The sequence below is a fragment of the Pangasianodon hypophthalmus genome, chromosome 7 (genome assembly GCF_027358585.1).
Source record: "Pangasianodon hypophthalmus isolate fPanHyp1 chromosome 7, fPanHyp1.pri, whole genome shotgun sequence".
NCBI lineage: Eukaryota > Metazoa > Chordata > Actinopteri > Siluriformes > Pangasiidae > Pangasianodon > Pangasianodon hypophthalmus.
Window position 1 is genome coordinate 1223648 of NC_069716.1, and position 25324 is coordinate 1248971.

Here is a 25324-nt window from a genome sequence, read left to right on the forward strand (position 1 = left end):
TGTCATGCTTTGGGTGGGAAAAAAAATGATGAAAAATAACCCTAGGAATGACCCAACTGCATATCACAAGATGTCAGTATTGCAGAATTGCAAAATATAGTTGTATCGATTAATTACCATTTATATTTCGTCTTAAAACCTGGAACAATCCATCTCGTGCGTCAATATGTGCTAAAGGTCGGCCAAGCCTGCACAGCAAAGGAGGAAGCATTACAGCATAGACTAGAGAGGGCGTGCACACACACACACACACACACACACCCACACCACATACACCACATACCGGTCTGACATCGCAGAACAAGTGAACACACACACAGAGAGAGGGAGAGAGAGAGAGAGAGAGAGGGAGAGAAAGAGAGATTCAGAGGAGCAGAAAGGGAAAATAAAACGCACAGAAAATAAAAGCGGAAGTTGTCGGTGTGTCGCGCGCAGGGATCATGTCGGTGCTTGCTTTACAAGAGTATGAATTTGAAAGGCAGTTCAACGAGGATGAAGCCATCCGATGGATGCAGGAGAACTGGTGAGTGCAAGATGTTCATGCATGATACCGAGACATGAAATCAAATCCATGCTGGTTCTGCATGCTGCATGAGGATCAGGAGGATAAGCCTCCAGAGCCTGGCTTCTGCAGCTCTCTCTCATTAATGACACCAAGTCACACTGATCCACCATCACTTAGTGCATTGCCTTTTTTTATTTCTTTATTTCTTTTTTTAAAAATATCTGAGGATAAAAACCCTGGAATGAAGCTCCATCTCCTTGATGTGAAACCCCATTACCCTTGAGAGCATCACTAATCTACTGTCAAAACGTTGCATCACTTCCTTTGTCCTTTCATTGGATTTCCAGCCGGATTAGATTTAGGATTAGATCAGATTTCACTAACACCTGCATGCTTTTATCTCTGTTTTTTATTTCATCTACTAAATTTTAATCCGATGGTGGTATTTATATTTAAAAAAAAATCTGATTCTGCATCAGATCAGATCAGATCAGGGTGTATGTATGTGTCCTCAATTTCAGTTTCGTCCTTCCTGTCCTGTACACTGTGGACTCACATTACAAGACAAGCTATTAATTAATGTGTTAATTAATATAAATCAGTCGTCCAATCAGATTTGGTGTCTGATTTACTATAAAATATTGCGTCTTTGACTTTATTTTGGTCTCTAAAACAAGCGAATAACATCCGGAGGATAGGGAAATGATGTAGGAATGATGTAGAAGACAACATTATTTATATATTAATACTGTTATAACCCCAAAATGGTTTTATTTGGGATTTATTTGGGATTTATTTGGGATTTAAGACTCTCTCTGATAAACATTATTAAACCTTAGGCGAAAATGCAGCTCTATATTGACGCCAGTGGACAGATTACACTCTCTTTCCCAAGCTTATTTATCCTATATCTCATCCTCCGGTGATTAAAAACACTAAACAATGAATTCAATTAAATAATTTCATCAAAACTGCTAAAAAATCTATATTCTCAGCATTGTTCATTTATTCATACGATTACTTCCTGAAATGTAGGGCGTCAATTCCCACCATCCTGTGATCCTATTGGCTGGTTACTTCTAAACCACGAGCGCTCCGCTGATTGGACATCCAGCGTGGCGGGATTCTAAAGAACCAATCCGAGAGCAGGGCAGGGTGGGACCGGTCGGAATGCGGGTGGTTCCTATTGCACATTATTGTAATTTTCGTGCTCCCACGTGGAGACGGGGTACGAAGCCGTGTAAACTGCCCAATCAGACCCGTCGTGTGATGTCTGCTGACAGATCCGTTGACCAATCATATTTCAACTTGGACGTGCTGAGCTCGCCGCGTTGCTGTGAGGCAAGATGCCGGCTCAAATTGCTGAAAGCTGAAAATGACTCATAACGTGTTAGCATTTTACAATATCATCTACTTCTGTGAATATTTAGGTTATATCCAGTCACTATTTAGTGATTAAAGAGTGCATTCTGCATCACTGTGACATTCTGAGTGGAAAAACTGTTGTTAAATTTATATTTTTGTTAGTAAAAGGTACATCTAATAATACTAAATTAGCTTAGAAACATTTCTACACCTCAACAGTGGACGCCATTTTCACCTGCCATCTTAAATAGCTAAGCTAGCTACATATAACTCATCACTGAGTGGTATTCTGTCCCGCACCATCATATAATCAGTGATATATATATATATATTTAATGGCCAAACCTGTCAAAATGTACCATAACAACCACAATCACTAACTAGCTAGTGAAATTCTCGTAACCATGGCATCGTCTAATAATTTAAATATCAGATATGATGGTTATTAAAGTCATTTTGTGACATCACAAACTGACAGCATACATAATCCTCCCTGAAACTGTATTATTCAGAAACACCCATTTATATTCAGCATTAAAGAGGAGTTAAGTAAAGAATAAAGTATAATAGGCCATCAAACACAAATGGCGATACGAAAATAAACCACGCCGGGGTGGTGTGATGCGGCAGGACGCAAAGCGGTGTATAAATGCACGATCTGGAGTGTGTTATTCCACTTATAACACAGCAATTTGCCAATGATTACACTGTTTATTAATGAACGACATGTCACATATTAGTGGTTATAGTTAATGTTGTGAAACATCCATGAAACAAGTTAGTTCCTGTTATCACTTGTCGTTCCCTCCCCAGAATCTCTCTCTCCCTCCCTCTCTCTTTCTCTCTCCTATGACTGTTAGAAAGACTCTCACTCGAGACTCGTCATAAATGTTAAATAAACAGTCTCCTCGATTATACATTTTTCCTTATTAAACATTTTTTTTGTTTAAATTTATTATTAGCCTTATGTTATGTAGAGTGTCCTACTTACAAGTCACCTGTTACTATAGAAACAATAAATTATTAGAACGAGTGTATTAATATAAACCTATCATTCATGTTACAGCCAGAACTACTGTCCAAGCTGTGCGGTTATACAAAAATAACACACACCTTCTGACAAACCATTGTCGTGAATTCAATCATGCTGTGGTTTAAACCTCTAATAATCACATTTTTTGTTGGATGTTAAGTCAGCTCTCAGGGAGATATGGAGAGAAATGTATTTATTTTTAAGCCTATATTGTTTTAAACATCCACAAATCGGGGGTTTAGGAGGGAATTATTTTTATATACAGTACTTCTTGTATTTCCGTGTTTCAGATTTGTAACAAGATGTGTATGCAATTTCCTATTTCTGCTGTAAAATATTAGTATTTAGAAGAATATGATAACGTGTCTGTTTAGCGCAACAAGAGCCACGCTAACAGCCAACTAAACCAGTGTAAATGGCCGTGCTATCTAGCATGGAAGTTTATGCTAGCTAGCTGGTTCAATTCCTACAGTTGAAAGCTGATGATAAAATACAAGCATTCTGAAAAGGGTCTTTAAATAGGCCATTTTTTAAAATACCATTCCTTTCAACTTGAAAGAACTCTTATGATGGAATGTAAGATAGCTCAGTACGATCTGCCCTACCCTTGAGGTTTCTCGAAACCTAACTAGCAATATATAACGAGTTTGTATGGTTTTATGCTTTCTTGCCTCAGAACGTTGGCTGGAACTTAGCTCAGTGTTTATGCGACAACAAATGCCAGGTTGGCCACTGATGTGTGGAAATCTCGGTCAGCTATTAACTTATTGATCACCTCAGAAAAGGCTTTTGTAGCATGGGTTCCAGATCAGGCTTTTCAAGTCGCATTTGGGGTTTTGTGCTTGAAAGATAGGAAAAATACTGGACAGTTTTTTGTAGTCTCATAATTTTGCATCTCATTAAGCATTGCCCACTGAACCAGCAGTGCAAAATAAATTATCTCGATAGAGCTAGATGTTAGCAGTTATGATGTTAACACTATTTTACCTAGCTCCTAGCTCAACCTAAATTGGCTAAAGTTATAGGTTGTAAAAGTTAGACTTTCCATAAACATATCACAAGGTCTACAAGAAGGAAATCGACATATCGATGTTTATAATTTATTTCAAACATCTTTGAAAAACAGCATTTTGAGCGTTTGAGCAATATCATTAGATTATTAACTACAGATCATTAGTTAACTAGCTACCTTTGATTCAAGACATTTCAGAATTGGGACCTAATATTATCAAATTGTTTTAATTAGAAATATAGCCACAAACTATTTTTAATGCCAAAATCATGTGTCGAACACTCGAAAAATAATTCAATAATTCTGCTTCTTTTTTAAGTAATCCCATTTTAATTGTACTATTGTAAATCTAATACAGCTATATTTTGTAGTAACATGTTTTTCTTCAACATTAGAAAGTTAAATTAAGTTGTATCTTTGACTTCACTCAAAAATATCCAACCTAATAGTTGGTACTCTTTTGAAATCTATATTTTTAAAAAAAATTTATAGGTTCGTACTTGTGCAGCTAGCTAGCCAATACACACAAGTTGAAGACTATGATCTATCAGGATTGTATGCTTCAAAGATAATCACCTAATTTTTCACCTAATTGTGTATCATTGAAATGTATTCAAGTATCCTGATATATTTTTTTTCCTATCCTTCACGTCGTTTGAATCTCGTGTTGTTCAGTCCGGTATGCGCTATTTAAGGCAGGCTGATTAAAAATATTTTACATTTGTAATTAGCATGGAATATCAGCAATGATTAGATGCAACTGTCAGGAAAAAAACTTCCATAGTGTTAAAAACATCTAGCAGATATCTTGATTCAGTCTCTCTGAAGACTACAGCATATGGTGACACGCTTTAATGGATTTATTTTGGGAAATGAAGCAGCCGGCGTTGTTTTGCGCTGTAAACAAATCTAAAAGCTAAATTGTGCCTGGTTCCACAGGGATGTCAGAGTCGCTCCCTACAGAGCATTTGGGCTAACAGCCAAAAATACAGATCTTTCATTATGTTGTCGGGTGTCTAATAAAAACTGAAATATTGCTCTGGCTGGGTGAAAACCCGCATAGCTCAGGGGATTTGCCTGAAATGCAAACGAAACCTTGACCACTTTTTCTGCTTTGCATTGAGTAAAGGGACGAACGCCTCCGCGGGTCAGGTGTGACGACACGACATGGAGGACAGGAGCGTGTTTCTATCACCAGAACACTGCTTCACGAGTTTTTTAAAAAAAAGGTTTTGCTCATCATGTGACTCTGACAAACACCACAGAGGTGTTTAAGTCCTCCCACTACTGATCTGTGACAGTTAACAAGAAATGTTCATGCAAGGCTTACATAAATCGCACCTTAGATATCAGAATATGATGTCTGATGACACAGAGATCAGACAAGCTGATAGCTGTGTCTGTTATATGTCAGATTTACATGTCCGAGATACACACTAGCTCCTGGCTGTTGCTGTCAGCATTAAGGTTAAAGATAGAGATCTTTAACTGTCCTTGACAGACCTGAACACTCAGGTGCTGCGCTCAGCAGAATCACTCAGAGACTAAAAACGATGTGCGTTGGTGAATAGACAGTCGTTTGTTTAGCGGGGGAAGCTTCTCTCACTTCATACAAAAATATCCTATCATTTCCAGAAAATGTCACGCTGAGCACCAGTTAAATAGACCAAGGTCACACATTCAGATTCAAATTGAAATTTTATTTGTCACATGCATAACCATACACAGTACGACTTGCAGTGAAATGCTTTATACAACTGTTCAGACATAGAAAAGAAAATAGAGAAAAAATATTAAGAAAAATATATACATAAAAATATATGAAAGGATTTAAGAAAAAAGGTGTATAAGAATATATATATATGGATGGTGGAAGCAGCAGTACAACAGTACCGATATGAAGTGCAGATATGTGCTGTTTGTGCGATGTATTTTCCTCTGTTAAACAGCTAAATAGTTAAATAGCGCTGCTGAGTTCTGGACTCTGATTGGTCAGAAGGTGTTGATTAAATTTCTGTAACAGCAGCTCTGACAGTAGCGCAGGTTTATATTAATGTGCTTGTTAAAATAATACGTTATCGTTTCTATAGCAACAGCTCATTCACAGGGACTTGTACAGCGGACGCTCCACAGAAACGGATTAAAATAATCATTGATACAGTGTGGTGATGTTTTATGTGAGGGAACGTTCGTAACATTCATGGAAGGAGTCTCCAGTGTCAGCGCTTTGTAACAGTCAGAGGTAAAGCTGTGGCTTTAAGATTTCTGACATCTTCGGGACAGAGGAGTTTACGCTTCTTTGCGGTTTCTCAGAAACACGACAAGAACATTAAATGTAACTATAAATGGATAAAATGTATGATGTGTCATTCTTTAATAAATAATATATTGTAATCGTTGGCAAATTGCTGTGGTGTAAGAGGAATAAAACACTTCAGGATGTGCTGGTATAGTGAAATAATCAACGTCATGGTGGTAACAGTAACTCCGCTTCATCACACTGCCATGTTGCTCAGTATTTTACTCTACAAGCAGTGTTTTATTTCTAAAAAAATACTGATCATGTATTGCTATTATATCTAAGTTAAAAATAGATCAAAAAGACAGCAAAAGTCCCACTAAATGATCACTTGTATCCAGTTATATATTAACACCATGCACCCTGTGGCCTGCCTTCCGAGTGCGAGTTTGATCAGTAAGGGAATGTGATTGTGACTGTCTAAAGAGAATTAGCTGTAGATGGGTAACTGGAGGTCAAGTGCTAATCTGGTGTATTTATATTCTCTCCTCAGCACACATCACTGAAGACAGGTTTGTGTTTTAGTGAGTTGTGCCACATGAGGAGAAAGATGATGACGTTAGCAGAAAAATACACAAAATCACAGAATTAAGATGAAAAATGGAATTCTGATTCTGACACACAAATGCACAATTTGAAGATTTATAGAGATTAATTTCTGCAGGTTTTGCAAAAGTTGTCTTTTCAGATATTTTCACATTTGTTGTGTTTTATTTGTGCTATTCTGTACCTCAGTAAAATCACCAGCTATTAACTTCACCTAATAATGTAACGTCCAAAACAATACCAAACGCACTTTAAGTGCAACATTCAGGACACGGAGGCGGTGATTTTACAGCTTTCGCCAGCTTGACGCTAGCTTAACAGTGGCACGTCACAAGTCACTCGTGTCACTTGTATTTTGTCGCGTGTGGGCGTGGCCTGTCCAGCGTATATTTAGTGAGAAACATAACTATAGTAGCTATATATTAGGGCTGGGTGATATGAACAAAAATATCATATCATGATACTTGAGGACATTTCTACGATACACGATGCGTAACAGTAGTAAAATAAAAAAAAAGTTAACCTGAGTTTGAAGATACTTTTCTGTAATGCCTACAAAGACAAAGATTAAAATAAAAATAAAAAAAATATGTCAAAACAATGGCATTTGTTCAGTAGCATTTAATTCGTAATTATTAAAAACGTAAAAAATACATCACTGTACCAACGATATCTCAGAAAAGCGTATTGCGTAATCATTTATAACGATAAATTTAGCACTTTTATATATTAAAAGTTTAGCACTACTATATATACAGTAGAGTCTAAGGCTAAGTAGTTAAATACAATTAAATAACACACTAATTAGTGTGATTTGTTTACTTTTATTGAGAGATCGTATATGAAAGGATAAGATGAAACCATGGTTTTATTTTTTTTCTTCTATTATTGTGGAAACTAAGTGAGGGTAGGAACTAAATTTGTGAGTAGGGAACTGAACAAACATTGACCCGGGAATAATTCGAGACAATCCACTGGAAGTATCGCGTTACTGTGTCAATTGAAATGTTGTTTGCTGCTAAAAAAGTTATGGCTCCGTGTCGGACACGGATGTGTAGAAAATAAAGGATTGCCTGTCACTTTGTTGTTGGCTAATGTGAACACATGGTTATGTAGCTGACGATAGATTTTATTGTGAATGTCAGGCTGCAGTAAAGCAACATAATGCTTCCCCTCATTATGAATCCCCTCACAGAGAAAAAATAATTAAATGCACCTAGTTTATCAGTCACCTTGTTTTGTGCCTGAATTCAGCAGCTTGGGTAAGTGCATGGTTAAACACGGCCATTTTATTTCCCCCTTCACAAAGCATCACCATCATCCTCAGCCTCAACACACACACACACACACACACACACACACACACCCCCATACTCAGTGCTTTACACATCACGTCGGATTTCAAGGTCGGTCTGCGTAATGATCCGTAACATGGTGCTGTATAGAGCAGGATTGTGAGGTTCTCAAGGCGATTGAAGTGTCAGCGAAAACAAACCCCGAACGCATGTGTGCTGATTTCCTGCCCTTTTTCTCGTCATCGTGCTGCGTTCACTAAAACCACACCAGCTGTTCACAGAGCTCATTCTGCTAACGTCGCTCTTCTCAAACTGCAATTAGGCTGCAGATTTTTTTGCCCAATGCACTTTGTTTGCTTTTTAAATTAACTCGAGATGCAGCTTGAGTGAAAAGCAGCTTGGTCCAGATGTTCGTTTTTGCAGGTGGAGTCATCATTAATCACCGTCTGCTCCAGGTTTCCTGAACACAGATGGAGGGAAAAAAGTAAAGAAATAAACAAAAATGAAAAGAAGAAAAGCAAAAAAAAAAAAGATGACATTGCTTAGTGTCACATCACAATCTCACACTACAAAAATTGCAGGAAATTATTAAGATGTAAGCCACGCCCCTTTTTCTGAACCCTTTTAACAATGTGATATTTATTCCTTTTTTAAAAAATGTGTAGTTTGTCTTTATTCTGGTTTTTCATTTCTGTTCTTTCCACATGGAAAGGCAGAGTGATAAACCTCTGGGAAATATGTGCAGCCCTCAGGATTTAATTCGCAGAACTGAGCGCGCTCACTGCAGCCTCTTTACCCCTCATTCACCCTCCACAAGAACGTGTGAAGGCCTCATCATGTGGAATCTATCAGGAGAGACTTGCGAAAAGACGAGATGTCCTTTAGTCATGATTATGCACCGAGTCCAAGGACACGACAGACATCCATACACGTTGCAGCATCTGTTTTTTTTCTATTCTTTATTAATATCTAAAACATTTATTGTTAATCAAGAATTCATTATTCAGAAAGTCCCAAAACAAAGCCAGCATGCTAACAGTATAAAATATACCACAATAAAGCTTGCTAGCTAATACTAAAAAAGTCCCAAATCAAAATTTCTAGCTAATAAAGCTAGCCAACCAAAGCTTCCTAGCTAAAATCCCAAAACAAAGCTAGCAAAACAAAAGTTAAAAAAGACTAGAAAATTTCCAAGACCAAAGCTAGCTAGCTAGCTAACACGAGAAAACATCTCAAATCAAAACTAGCTTGCTGAAAATAGAAAATGCGCCAAAGCAATTCAACTTAGCACTAATAAACATCCCAAAACAAATTAGCTATCAAACACTAGCACTATAAAATGTCTTAAATTAAAACTAGCTGGCTATTATTAAAAGATTCCCCCAAAAAAGCTACCTTTCCAACACTATAATATCTTTGAGAACAAAGGTAGCCACTTAACACTAAAAAACGTCTGAAAACGTAGAGAAGGAACAACTAAAAATGGCTAAAAAAAAAGCTAGTTAACTAACAATACTAGAAAATGTTAGCTAGCTAGTCCAGAGAACTAAGTGAAGCTTTTATTTGGTATTAAAATAGCCATGTTTGCTGTTAGCGTGCGGACAGAGAGAGAGGAGATGTTTCGCTGCACAGTGCTGTGAGGTGATGCAGTGCTGCCCTTCTCTCTTTTCTTAACAAAAGACAGCGCTGTGAAGGACAGAGGAGGTCAAGAACGACTTCATTGTCTTCACTTGAGAAATAAAGCAGGCGGAGACACACAGCAATGTTTAGTGTTCTCGTATGACCCCTTACATTTTTGTCTTTTTTTTTTTTTTTTTCTCTCAAGGGCATCAGGGGAATAGACCAAGCAGCTCAGACACTTTAATTCAATTTATTGATCAAATCTTTTTCCGCTTTTGCTCCAAGTCCCAGAACACAAGTTCTCCTGGGATTTTTCTCTACAGAACACACATTGTAGTTCCTGGAAAGAGAATAAAGCGTCTCACTGTTTGGGGACGAGGACGTTGGCATGGGCTTCAGTTTACTCCCATAATTCCTGCTGTCAGGATTTTCAGATTCTGGCAGCGAATGACAGAAACGCAGCGATGCCAAGATCTCGATTACGACATCACACTCCTGCTGATCTACATGTATCTCTGAAACATTTAAATCTTTTAATCATAATGATTTCTGCCTTTTTCAAGGAGGTGTTGATTAATTTTCTATAACAGCAGCTCTAATATGTTAATGTTTCTATAGTAACAGCTCATTCACAGGGGCGTGTACGGCAGACGCTCCACATAAACAGAATAAAAATGTGTGCAATCGTTGATATGATGAAGTTTTCTATAAGAAGATGTTTACTTAACAGTTATGGAAGGAGTCTCCAGTGTCAGCGCTTTGTAACAGTCAGAGGTAAAGCTGGAACTTTAAGTTTTCCGACATCTTCAGGACAGAGGAGTTTACGCTTCTTTGCGGTTTCTCGCTAACACGACAAGCTGCGTTTTTTTTGTCTTATTAACTGCAAGAGCGAGAATAAAGAGAGGCTGGTGAGGGAACGAGTGTTTATAGCTGCTATAACGTAAGTGACAACAGGAACTTGTCTCAAGGACTTTCCACAAACTTTAAACAACGTGTTGCTCTTTAATAAATACAAACTGCTAGCATTGCTGTGGTATAAGAGGAATAATCCAGATGAAGGAATGCAGGCTCATCATAGCGAGTTAATAAAGTGTAATAAAATTATTTTATTCCTAAATTAGCTAAATAATTTAAAAAAGTGATTTATATTTTAGACAGTAATTACAATGAAACTTGAAGTAGTGGTGTGTAGGATTGCAGCAGTATTTCTGACTTGCTGTGAAAAGAGCATTTACAGCTATTTTAAGAATCTAAACAAACACGAACTGTGGCATTTCCGTTCTAAATTTCAGCGTGAACTCAAACACAGCAGCCGCAGTGGAGTACAGAGACTCAGTCATGCGTGGAAAAGGGAAAGAATCCTGCCTGCTCTACTCCTGCTTGCACTAAAGTATTGTAAAATACTTTAATATTAAAAATACTAATAGTGCCTGCAAAGGAACAAAGCTACAGGGTTAAGAGCAAAGCAAAACCGAGATTTTGGCCTAAAACTGTTTGTTTTATAGTAAACAATGACCTGAAAATAAACTCATTATTGTTGTTCTTATTTAAGTATATGAAAATCTGAAGACATAAAGACTCACTTGGAGCTGCTCTCATTTCCAAATATTGACTAAGACACGCCCATATTTCCTTATATGGCCGTATAGACACACCCACTCAGAGCTCTGAACTTTTTCACAGTATATGGACTCAAAGACACACCCACTCCCGACATTCTGACTACGCTGTAAAGACACAGCCACTCAGAAGTGATAACATTTCCATCTATGACTATAAAGACACACCCACTCAGAGCTGCTTTGATTTCCTTATATGGACTCAAAGACACACCCATTCAGAGGTGATTAAATTTTCATAAACACGCCTTCCGTTGTCTCTAAACTGCAGTCAGATTTGATTTTTTATTGATTCTGGTTGTGAAATAAATATGCTGATGTTATTTTTATGCAATGTTGTACATTTTGTCATGAAGAAGTTCCTCGTTTTCCGAGCTGGTGTTTGTTCCTGTGTGCAGGAAGAAGTCGTTCCTGTTCTCGGCGCTCTACGCAGCCTGTATCCTCGGCGGCCGGCATGTGATGAAGCAGAGGGAGAAGTTTGAACTGAGGAAACCGCTGGTGCTGTGGTCCTTAACACTCGCTGTGTTCAGGTAAACCGCTGTGCTGTTACTAACAAAACTTATTACTACCAATTATCTAGTATTGCTAATTCATTTGGGGGACATTTTGACAGAAAACCTGAGTCAATATGTATAAACACATGACATATATATTTAAAAGTTAGCAGCTAGTGTGTTCTGCTTTTACCGAATGACAGGTGGTGCTTGGTAAATATGGGCGGAGCTAATCGCAAACTTAATATATACAAAATATATAAAAATATACAAAATATTTGTTAGCCTCATGTTAACTAGCTTGGTATTCACATAGCTACTGAATTTGTAAAATAAATTAATTTGTTTTCATAACGTTAACGCACTTAACGCGAACCTGGCTAGCTAGCAACATTAAGTAGCTATAATAAGTATTATTAAGCCATACTTCGAGGTAAAAACCGGTGCGCAGGTTTATGATTGGCTGATAAAATTGAACCGAAGTTCCTCCCTTCTTGACCCGGGAACGCCTTGCAATCATTTTTACCATAATTTCAGTAGCACCTGAAGGCAGCATAAGAAAACAAAATGTATTAAGGACGCACCAAAAGTTTAGTGAGAAAAAAGAAAATGAGTAAAAAATTGTCCAAAAAGATTTTGACAGAAAAGTTCACCCTGTTTTACACAAACGTTTCTCACCTTAAAGCACGACGTCTCAGTCAATATACAGACCACAAGAATAAAGAAATAATTCTGTTTAATTTTTTACTTATTGTCAGCTCAGGTTTGTGGAGTAATGTCGTAGTGAAAGGAAGAATTTTTTAACTAATGATTTAAATTGTTACGTTATTATAAATGCTAAATTATTATAATTCATCCAGCTGTTGGTTTTCAGTTTTTGGTCCAGAGTGGTCTGAATTTCGGTTTGGGTTTATCCTTTAATTCTCTAACGAACACAGTAACACATTCATGTCTTGAACGCAGCCTCAGTAACACACTGCTGTCTGTTTTCTGCTCTTTCTGCATCAGTATATTCGGTGCCATTCGCACGGGGAGCTACATGACGTTCATCCTGATGACTAAAGGCCTGAAGCAGAGTGTGTGTGATCAGAGTTTCTATAACGGACCCGTCAGCAAGTTCTGGGCGTACGCCTTCGTGCTGAGTAAAGCACCGGAGCTCGGTGAGACCTTCAGCGATCCTAAAACCTCCGTCTTTACTCATTGATTTCAGATAAAAGAGCGCTGCCTGAATAATCCATTTAGCAGAAATTAGTAAAAGCAACATTTCACCCAAAAATGCTAACAGGAATTGTTAGCGCTATGCACATGAATAACGACAACAACTAATTTTTATGTAGAATCCACCCTGGTAAAGGAATAACTTCAGACAAAAATGCTAACAGCTTGTTAGCGCTACACAAATGAAAAATGTTAAACGGTAACAACTATTTTTTATTATTTTTTTTTTAATTCTGAATCTATTCTGGTAAAACATTTACCTCAGACAATAATGCTAACCAAATAAAACATGCTAACTGGTAACATCTGTTCATATTTTGCTAAAGGAATTACCTCAGACAAATGCTAAGCAATAAAACATGCTAACTGGTAACGGTTAGTTAAATTCTGCTAAAGGAATTACCTCACAAAAACAATGCTAATTGGCTGTGTTAGAGCTAACTAGCTAAAACATGATAACTGGTAACATCTATTTACTGTAGATTTTGCTGAAGTTATTACCTCAGACAAACCTGCAAACCAACTAAACCATGCTAACTGCTAAAATAATCATCTCAAGCAAAAATTCTACATATTCTACTGAGGAAAAAATGCTAACAAGGCGCTGCACAAGTGAGAAATACGAGAATGAATATTTTAAAACAAGAAAAAGTTCTTCTTAAACATAGTAAAACAAATAAGGAATAAAAGATCTTTGACGTGTTCTGGACTTTTCCATGCCTGTAAGCTGAAGGTGAATCGACTAGCATGAGGCTAACGCTGTTCTACAGAAATGCAGCTTGTCCACATTCTCCAATTACACGTCACAGAAACATCTCATTAATAAAACTTCCTGGTAAACATGTACAACAGCTCAGTCCTCATTCACCTGAAGCTAACTCGCATAATTAGCGCACACACGCACACACACACGCACACACACACACACACACACATACACACCCCTTACTATCCTTCTGTTCTATTCAGTCATATGCCCATTTATCTCACTCAAAGACACACCCGTCAGTGCTGACGTTGTGTGTGTGTGTGTTTTCTGTCTGTGCGTGAATACACACCGACAAGCAGAGCTCTCCACCTCACTTGTAGGATCATGTTTTGCTTAAACATTTATTCACTGTCAGTGATCCATCGATGTAGAAACCAAACACACACACACACACACACACACACACACCCATACACACCTACATTATGTGCCAGATGCACATAAAAAGCACCTACAATAAATCCAGAATTGTTCTTGCCCTGTGAACTTTGAGCAACACCCAGCGTGGTTTTATGATTATCATTAGTTTATAAAGTTTATGTCACGACCTTTTCATGACCTTGAGCGATCTACATTTCAGGTGTATCGTTTTTCGCTGGAGTCTTTGAGCTCTTTGGTCTGTCTTAGGTACCCTGTCTTCAAAGTAACAAGTAACAGCGCAACAGGAGAGCGTTTATTTTCGCATACGTACGTACGTGTGCGACACGGAGTCGCGACTTCAGAGATGTTTAAACTGCGATTTTCGCAATTCTATGCAAATTAGGTATGACGCTGTATAGAAGCGGCCAATCCAAACAAAATGATCATGTAGCGCATGTGGTTCGACGTTTCTTCAGTTCCCTGCTCACAACAATTTAAATTAATTTACTTTCCGCAAAAAAAAAAGAGGAAGAAAAACTTACAAGCATGGTTTTATCTTCTTCTGTTATATACGACTTCTGATTAAATGTGTATAGAGACGTTACGAAGAAAAATAAAACTTGGAAAGAAAGCAGTAGAGATTGTTGGAGTCTCTGGTGAGTGTACGTAGCTAGAACAGTTAGCTTGTTTTGCTAATCTTATCTGAGAACGAAGCTAGTGCTAGGACAAGCACTTAACATGTAACATGCCTCCCTGCAGTCACAGTATAAACAAAATACACAAATACACAATCACAAAATATACAAATTAGCCATCCTTGAAACGGACGTGTGGTATTCGCATGTTTGTTCACGTTGTCGTTGTAGCTGATTGGTCGTAATGACTCTTCTTGCTTTGCCAGAAAATAATCCTGTTTAGCAAGAATCCTAATTTAACAAACATGATACGAACAAATTTATTCGTAAATCATTCGCAGGAGCATTTACACAAGAAATATGATGTTCGTGAATAATCAGTTAGTTCATAAACATGTTTGTATCCTACATTTTTCTCCCAAAATTCACAGATAAAGATTCTCAGTAATGCGAATCTCGCATGATCGTCTTCGAATCGATGAGTTACTGCGATTTTATAAGGATTACGCTGACAAGATTATTATTATTATAATTATTATAATCACGAACATTTTGTCAAACTCATATTTTTCAGATTAATGACTTGGAAGAAAGCAATTCCAAAAGTAATCCATAAATTAAGACAAATAAAACTAGATGTTCAATCAGAACAAACATAATGGCGCCCTATAAAAAGAGGAGTTGGTGTGTGTCTATGGTAGCCGACGCGCTGCAGTGGCTGAGCTGCATTACTGGAAGATTTAGAGCACTCAGGAGGCTCTCTTTTACAGTTTAGTCGCCATTTTGTCGTTTTCAGCTCTCTGCCTTTTCTGAAGCTCTGTGCTTGGTAATTTATAGCTGATTGGTATTTATCAACATACGTACATTAGTACGAAGAAAATTTTTTGAATTTTTAGCTCAGTTTGGCCATTTACACACAGCTAACCTTCTTCAGGGTCAGCTTCTGATTAGCTATCGGATAAGATTTTTGGTTTGTGGATTGTTTCTCTATCCAGCAATGACATTTCAGTGTTTTAAACTGAAACAACAACATTAAAACCCCAAAAACATCAGCTGTATCTGATGAATCATATCTGCACCAAGAGCACACTACCATGTCAGTGTCACTGCTGTACTGAGAATAAACCACCACACGCAAGAGAACAAGGTCGGACCGAGAAGTTCCCCATGAGGAAGTCATAAAAACACTGCTGCTGTGTTTCAGCCATGATTCAGCTCATCAGCGCTGCTCACCTCAAACCCATATCAGTCTCACTCCTTACGTCAGGTTATACAATACTCAGGAACGCTTCTGATACAGGTTGCCATATCATAGCACCCTATTGATCAGGCAATAAAAGATTTCTCAGAGGGAGTGTTTGCATTCAAGAGCCATTTCTTTCTCGCTACGGGGCTTATCTATGATGTTTGCGTTCACAACCATTTAGCATTTCATGCATTGCGCAAACAGAAGTGCTGCCAGTCTATCTTTAGCTGTTGATAGTATTTACGTGGAATATGCAGGTGAAATGCAGAGATAAAGATTTTGCCATGTCAGTGTGATGTAGCATGATGCATTATTGGCTGCAGGGAGCATTTCACACCAAAATACAAATAATATGAATCCTCGTTACAGATTGGCAATAAATCCCATAAAATGCTAAGTAAATACTCTAACTTTTTATTGCATTTTATTCACTTTATCTATTACCCAATCTTCCCTTATCTATGTATCAAAGTTTAAGAATTGAAAGTAATTTTTTTTTAATGTCATGTTTAAACATCAATTAATCAAATTTTGAATGCACAGAATGATGTCTAATCAAATTTGCATCTGATTTATGAAACTGACGCAGATGGTGATTGAGGGCAAAATGATGAATCTGCTTCAGCTGTGTGGCGAACACGCCTAAACACACCTAAATTTACTTTCATGTACATTTAATTTACATGAAACACACCCTAATTTACCCTCATGTACATCTAATTTACATAAAACACACCCTAATGTACCCTCGTATACATGAAACATATCCTAATTTACTCTGATGTACATCTAATTTACATAAAACACCCACAATGTGCACTTATATACATCTAATTTACATGAAACATGCCCTAATTTACCCTCATGTAAATTAGATGTGTATGAGAGTACATTAGGGTCTGTTTTATGTAAATTAGATGTATATGAGAGTACATTAGGGTGTGTTTTATGTAAATTAGATGTATATGAGAGTACATTAAGGTGTGTTTTATGTAAATTAGATGTATATGAGAGTACATTAGGGCATGTTTTATGTAAATTAGATGTATATGAGAGTACATTAGGGTGTGTTTTATGTAAATTAGATGTATATGAGAGTACATTAGGGCGTGTTTTATGTAAATTAGATGTATATGAGAGTACATTAGGGCATGTTTTATGTAAATTAGATGTATATGAAACATGAAATGCATGTGGATGTTTGCAGAGCTGTAATATCTCGAATCAAGCACTAATATTTTACACTAAAACAGAAATGAAAATTAGGCCCCTGTTAGCCCCGCCCCTTCCTCTATCTGAGAGGAAAACTGGTGTTAAAAGTGCGCTAAAACCCGCAGTCTTCTTGTGTGTTTAAAAACACTAAAAGTATGAAAATCTCATGATTTGAGTTGTAGCTTCTGTCTCACATCTCTTGTTGTTCTCTCTGTGTCGCTCTCTTTCACAGGTGACACCTTGTTTATCGTCCTGCGTAAGCAGAAGCTGATCTTCCTGCACTGGTACCACCACATCACCGTGTTGCTCTACTCCTGGTACTCGTACAAAGACATGGTGGCGGGCGGAGGCTGGTTCATGACCATGAACTACCTGGTTCACGCCGTCATGTACTCATACTACGCTCTGAAAGCGGCGGGATTCAGGGTGTCACGCAAGTTCGCCATGTTCATCACGCTCACGCAGATCACGCAGATGCTGATGGGCTGCGTGGTGAATTATCTGGTGTACCTGTGGATGCAGCAGGGCCACGAGTGTCCATCACACTTCCAGAACATCCTCTGGTCCTCGCTCATGTACCTCAGCTACTTCGTGCTCTTCTGCCAGTTCTTCTTCGAGGCTTACATCACCAAAACCAAATCCAAGAACAACGCCAAGAAGATCCAGTAAAAAGAAGTACCAAAAGATAGATAAGAGGGGTTGAGGAAGATGAAAAGAGGACCAATGTGAGGGGTTTACAGAACCTAAGTTGATCTGAGGTTGATCTATGCTTGTGCATACTGTACTACTAACACAGATACACCTCCCCTCCACTAGGGGGGGCTCTACTGAGCTGCACTGAAGAATTACTATTATTATTATGATGATAACTGAAAAAAAACAAAAAAACAAGTGTCTTTACGTGATGTTTATGTGCCCAATGCTATTCCCTACATTATACTAAAAGTGTCTAAATATAAATATACAAAAAGGAGATTAATTTAAACGAGATTAAGGGAGTGTGAGTTGAGGGAACATTCTAGATTTGTTGTCTAAATTGTTCGTCTTTGAAGTTAATGTTAATAGCGTTAATGTTCCGTTTTAGTTGTTTATTTTTTAACGAATTAGACGCTAGAGTGAACGTAGCATAGTTTTGTACAATAGACGCATCAACGCCGCAGTGTGTCTGTGTGTGTTTGTATGTGTTTCGTGTTCGGCATCGCACCTCCAAAATTCTCTCAGGTTGTCGCGGAGCGTTCCACTCGATGTGCATATCATTTAGGGACGAAAAGTCAAAATCCTAAAAGATAAAAGTTTAACGAGTTGAACTAATTACGTAGACCTGACATTTCAATGCCAATGAACAAACCCAATGAAATCAAAATAAAAAACAATAAAGAAAATGAAGACATTCTGGGTCTGAGTGCTCATCCATGCAGCCATCTAGCATTATCCGAGCCCTTATTGCCCTCTAGGGGCCATGACGTATTACTTCCTGTGGCTGAAGGTCAGTGTCCATCATGCTGTGTTCTGAAAAGTGAGTGCAGAAGATGGCTGTGGACTCGAGTGTGTGTAAACCTGCACCATGTCTGTGTTCACTGTAATAAACCTGTTGTTGAATGGTGTCCATTTGTGTTTCTGTTCTCTGACTTTACATGCACACAACTCCTCACATAATCACTAAAACAATCCTAAAGTCATATTTCACACTCAAATAAAATTAAAATCTGTCTCTTAACTGGAGCACCAGAGGAAAATATACTGTATATAACAGACACTTGATGCGTCACTGTCTAAACAAATCTTTACATCTGCTCACATTTGACCTCAAAGCTCCTTCTTATAGTTTATCTTCATAGCTCACTGTTCTAACTCAGAATATTTTTTACTTTCATGATTAAATTTTTAAATCAGAACTTATTTATCCCTGTTGTAATTTTCTACACACAGCTTCTGCATACAATGGTTGGAGTTCGCCTCCTAGTGGCAGCCGAATCGTGTCACAGATGCCTCAAATGTAAATGTAAATGTAAAAAATTAAAATAGTAGAAGGTCATTAATTCACTCCCTGTATATATTTTTGAGAACTATATAATATTTGTGTCTACAGGTACGTAGCCAGCTAGCTAGCTGTGGAGAACCCAGACTATTATATTAGCTGTAATGCTAACAAGCTAGATTAGCTTATTGCTACAACCACGGTTTATTACTCGGTTCGAATAAAACATGCATGTTACTAAAATATGAAGTAAATATGAGATTTAAAACACAAAGCTGCTCATAACTGGTTCATTTCTGACAGAAAAATATATTTCCAGTCGCATCCTGACCAGCGTTCATACTCAGCTCATGAAGTCCACCTGTACTAAGCATTTTTAAAACTACTTTTAATCTCTCTCTGTTATTTTTTACCCTTATACTTCCTTTCAGATGTAGATTTAGATTTAAATGTCTTACAGCTCACATTTATACTGTCAACTGCAAAATTATTATCAATACAAATAAACACATTAATAATGTACAATGAGTGATATTTTTGTCCTAAAAACATATGAGGACATTATAGTTTTATTTAAACAACATTTTTGTTTAAAAAGAAGTACATTTTTGTATGCAAAACAGTGGCTTCAAAAGTATTGGCACCCCTTCATACCATTACTGTTGAATAGAGACCTATTCCTCTGGAGAGAGTAAAAAGTCTCTTCCTTGTATTGTCTCATAACAAGGTTGTAGACAGTTGTAGAGTCTTAACCTCATGGCAGAGGCAGCCATGTTTTGGTCTGAAATATCCTTGTACTTCACCATGAATCACCATATCAAAGCTGACACTTTTACACATATATTTAACTTTTTTCAAAGGGTTTTCAAATCAAATGCAGTCACCAGAACTGCAATTCTTTAAACATTAACAAATTTAAACCGAGCCTTGAGGCAAGACCGTTGTGAAATCACGTATTTAATCCTGCATGCAAAAAAAGGGTTTAAATAAAAGTCAGTTCCGTTACAGCCTAGAAGAAAAGGTTAATTATTGCTTTTATGGATGTTCACTAGACAAAATATAATGAATTCAAGGCCTCGTTTTTTCATTGTCCATGCCGTTCATTTAGATTTTATAGCATTACAGCTATAGCTATTTATATAAAATAAGACTTAAAAGTCTTCTCTTCCTCTCAGTGATGATTATATGAAGAAAACTGATGAAACTGAAGCCCTTAAATCCATTCCTAATGTTCAGGGATCCTCTTGATGGTATAGGTTTTCGTTAAAATAAGTGATGGAGCAAATGGGATGCCACTAACATCACTTTTTTTTTTTTTTTTAATAGATTTACAGAAATTAGCTATCTTTATACACTTTTCCCCAGCGTGTTTATCTTAAAGTAAAATATAAGCTGAATATTATCTCTATAAAATGCAAGGAATACAATTTCTCTAATGATTGTGAACATCATTAGAGAAACTGAGGCGTGTTGGGAAAATAAGAGAAGAGAAGTTTTTTCATTAAATTTAAATGTGTTAATTACCCTGAGGCTGATGTCAAAGGGGAAAATAAAGCTTTGTCTCTCATGTCTGCATTAGTCATAATTCGCCTCACAAGTTGAAATTAATTGTCACAACCAAAAGTACAAAACTGTTCCTGTCTATGTCTGATTAGTAACCCGTGTCACTGACATTTCTATCCGAATCAATTTCTCTTTCTCTCTCTCTCTCTCTGAAGTTAATGAAAGAACAAATGGCAGTTAAACAGCGTAGATGGATTCATCATGAGCAAACACGGCCTCTTACACATCAGCTCACAATGAATATTAATAATTCCAGGCCAAAACCCAATTTTCCGACGTAATGAGTGTGTGATGTGAGCAGTCGGAGTGTTTGCACTGGCGAAAACGCAGCTTGTCAGACACACATGAATCATTCATTCGCAGCACTATTTCATCTGCATATTAGGCAAACGCCGGGACGCTGACTCGCTCATTCATGTCTATTTAATCTCCTTTCGGATTTATAACTTCACTCCTGTGGCATGCAAAATCACGAGCGGGATGTTGGAGCGCAAAGCACGTATGCAGAGTGAAAGGTAAAAACATTACAGAGATGTCTGACACACACAGAGTAAAGCTAGATAAGCATCAAGCTGGTGAATGAAGACTTGCGTTTTGCTCTGAAAGTGGTACGTAGCCACATCTGGGCCAAAGACGGACCAAATGCAACCAAGTCCTGGGCCATAACTCATTTCAGTGTTTATATCAGCATTCTTAAATCTGAGGCCTGTAGGTGCATCGCCTGAGAGTCAAATCACTGACATTTCAATAGCATACGAAGCAGTTTTTGTTAAAACCGTGCAATTTCAGCAGCGTTTTAAGATTATTACTCATCACACTGTACGAGATCATAATGAAATCTGGGCTGAGTTCTATAACAGACTGTGTGATAAGGTGTGTTCTCCACGTCAGACTTTACGATGAAGATCCTCGAACGATCGACCTGCGACTGAAGAAAATTAATTTCTTACATTTTGCTTTACATTACGAAAATCAGCTCGTGTAGAAAATGGGTTCGCATAAACACACATTGTTCAGAATGAGCTTGAGGTAATTAAGGAGACTTTTTCTTGTCCATTAGCAAGAAAATGTTTCGTTTACGTTTTAACATCGCAGCTAACGTGTTTTAGCTGTGCTGTGAATTTGCCGCTCTCCTATTGGTGGATTTTATACGAGCGTCCTACACGTTGTAGCACTTTTAGAGATTTTAATCAAAAATTACTGACAGAACTTCAGCCATATTTGGCCACAATGACAGTAAATCATTTGCTGATAACATTCCAACTCTGCCGATTTCAATTCACCACCAAAGAGTTCTTTTACGATGATTTTGGTGATTTTTGGTGTGTGTTTATTTGGTGTGTGTTTATGCAAACCCGTAAATTCTGCGAAAAATTGTATAATTGTATAATTCTGCATGAGCAGCAACAGAAACAGAAGCTACACGCCCACAAGAAACAAACTACCAGCAAGATGTGCTAGCATGAATGTAAGGTAATAGTTGCATTTAATGTTCTATTGTTAAAGCTGGACTACGGCAGGGCGTCTTGTGTAAATACACCTGTATCCACTTCACTTCTGGCTCCACAGGTGTGTCCTGACGGTTGTAACAGGACATTAGATCCCAGGTAATTACACCGGTGTAACAGGATGAGAATCATTACGTATACATGAACTGCTGGTTTTCCAACATGGCTTTTCCTTCTGATTGCGAAGCTACACTGGAGCTTTACACTTTTATAGAATTCCTGTACCTTCAGCGTGATCCCTTCAGACAGAAAACTCATGCTGGAAATCCACCTGAGACAGAACGTCCTGTTGCAACCATCAAAATACACGTGTGGATGAAAGCAAAGATGATACACACGTGCATGTACACGCTGCTGTAATCATCTCTAGCAGTTCATATACCCTCATCATATATCCTCAGTAGTGACATTATCGTATCCTGTATTGTTATCAGAGACATTTAATATAAAGAGGAACCCAGTCAGTCTGTTCTTTATAGACCAGCGTGTTAGTCGGTTCTCCCTGTTTCTGAATTCTCGGCGTTTTCAGGGTCACCTTGGTTGGTTTGTGAATTATTGTCACTTACTGCCCCCTAGTGGAGGCTGTGTGATTTAACCAGCAGCAATAATGGAGTTGAGATACAAATGCACAGGTTAATGTCTTGACAAATATACAAAGGGAGATTAATGGTAATGTCTTGACAAATCAGACATGGATAGGAGGTTTGTGCTTATATTTGTGTGGTTTGAATCTAATAATCTTCTCACAACAACAACAACAACAACAACAACAATAATCACATCCCCTACTCTGGCTAATCCACAACACTGAGTGTTTAGACAATTATTGCTTGATAACTAAATCACAGGAGTCACTTGCTGGTGTGTGTTTAGGACACAGTGAGGATATAAATCTTAACTGTAGTACTCACGTGTCACTCTATAAGCCCCACCCACTACAGTTTGTAAAGGAAATTGTATATTAGAGCTAATTACATAATAACTTTAATGTGTAATTATGAATTATCACTGCTATGTAATCAATTGTGTATTCAAAAATAAAATAACTGAGCTTAACATCATCTTTTGAAGTGAGTAAATAAAGATCTGGTCCTGTGTTGGTGAAAATATTAGACTAGAGATAGACTTGCATTACTTACAATAAATACATATATAGATTTAATATCTGTTTAATCAAATGTTAATGTTAGAAGCCAAATATGTCTTGGATGTGTACGTTTGATTATCTGCCTGCATATTTTAACATATTGGAATTTTTTTTTTTTTAATGTGTGATGAATGTGACCTAAGGTGAATAATAGTATTATGTGTAATAATGATGTATTGAGATCATGTGATAATACGATTAATCAGGATGTGACGAGTCTAAAAAGCACACGTAATTATTCATTTCAGATTTGTTGTGATTTTTAAGTGTCTTTTAATATCACAGAAAGAAAAGCAATGTTTATGTCCACTCAAAAAAATCTGTTAGTGATTGATATGAAGCTGAAAATTGTTTTTTTTTAAATTATTATTTTAACGCAAACATGTCTGTTCAGGTGATTCACATGTGAAATTTACGCACGTGATTTTTCAACTCTTCACATCTTATGTTTCAAATATGATTTAGAATTTTTTTTTTCACATGATCACTTATTATTCTTATAATCACATGTGAAATGTAAGTGATTTTTCCATAAGAGGATCACTTGAGGTTCTTCATCTGTTCCTCTGGTGGAAGTTCTCATGTAGAACAACTAATTGTTTCTTTATCAGAATGATTTCAAAGTTAGGAAGTGAAGAAGCCTTAATTATTAAATAAACGTTTAAAGAACGCTTTGTCGGCTGTTTTATTGTCATGATTCTATCATGATGACACTTTTATTTTTGGGAAATAAAATTCCAAAAAAGTTGTATATTCCTTTTTGATAAGTCCTTGACTAAGATTTTTGGACCAAACAGTACTTCAGGGTAAAAAAAAAAAAAAAAAAAGCACCTTCCGTGTCCAGATTCGTTCATTATCCCTCCTGCTAAGTGAAGGAAGGAGGTCAGAGGTCACGGGGCTCCACGGTGACCTGCAGGATCAGTCGTAAAGCCTTTGAGTGGGCCGTTAATTCCTGATTTAGTCCCATCATCTGTGCACCTTTTGGACAGGGAGACAGAGACGCACACCATCTGATGAGAGATGAGAGGAGAGGAAAAAAAGAAAGCGCTCTCTCGTTCTCTCTCTCTCTCTTTCTTTCTTTCTTTCCGTATCTCTGTCTGTGTCTCAGGTGGATTACAGCCTTCATCCTCTGACTGTCGGATTTTAATTCCCTACAGCTGGGGAGAGAGAGACACAAGAGAGAGAGAGAGAGAGAGAGACTTTTATCAGTGATAAAATGCACAGGGATCCGTGTTTCTTTTCTTTTCTTAGTTTTTTTCCATTTTTATTTTTTTAATGTTGTGTGTTGGAAGCTTGGAAGCAAAAACATTGCACATTTGCTCTGTTCTTGATTCAATAGTGCAATTTTATTATTTTAAAAATAAAATATATATATAAAATAGATAATAGAGTGAGCGCAGGAGTGTTATTTCCTCCGTGAAAACACTGTCACGGCCTTTGGCTTCAGTCTGTTGCTTATGACCTTAGATAAATTGATGGGTTGTGGGGGTTGAAATCTAAAAGCTTTATGGGTTAAAGAATCTCTCTTCACTCCGTTAGGCCTCGAAGTGAAGTTTTTATCAGAGGAATTGACACGATTTCAGCTTTATTATCAGCAGTGTAACCCGCACGCCCGCGCCGTAATGGAGGCCAATATAGAGATAAGTGGAGCTTCTCCGAAAATCAATAGACATATGGGCCAGTGATGGTACCTGTGTGTGTGTGTGTGTGTGTGTGTGTGTGTATGAAAACACTGATGTATTGCTGAGATTTCTCTCTCACACCCCGAGGGACTGAAACGCATCTCACCCTCACGCTCGCGCATAAATAAATGAGACGCACTAATCCACGAGTCCGTATGGCTCATAGCCAATATACTGAAATCCAAAACAACATTTATGTTTTAAATTAAGCCTCTAGA

General features: G+C 37.5%; 1 protein-coding gene across 1 annotated transcript; it reads left to right on the forward strand.

Annotated features, from left to right (window-relative positions):
• Nucleotides 1-224: 224 nt before the first annotated feature.
• On the forward strand, nt 225-18832 carry elovl6 (ELOVL fatty acid elongase 6). Its single transcript, XM_026947451.3, has 4 exons — nt 225-523; nt 11693-11824; nt 12797-12948; nt 17461-18832. Exons 1-4 carry the CDS (start codon nt 441-443, stop codon nt 17895-17897), a joined length of 804 nt encoding a protein of 267 aa, XP_026803252.1. The 5' UTR covers nt 225-440; the 3' UTR covers nt 17898-18832.
• Nucleotides 18833-25324: the final 6492 nt, after the last annotated feature.

Excerpts from the sequence above, each read along its gene's own strand:
- elovl6 (XM_026947451.3), top strand. The coding sequence starts at position 441 with ATGTCGGTGCTTGCTTTACAAGAGTATGAATTTGAAAGGCAGTTCAAC. Across the intron at positions 11,825-12,796 it reads TTAACACTCGCTGTGTTCAG|TATATTCGGTGCCATTCGCA; the intron begins GTAAACCGCTGT and ends TTTCTGCATCAG. Across the intron at positions 12,949-17,460 it reads GAGTAAAGCACCGGAGCTCG|GTGACACCTTGTTTATCGTC; the intron begins GTGAGACCTTCA and ends TCTCTTTCACAG.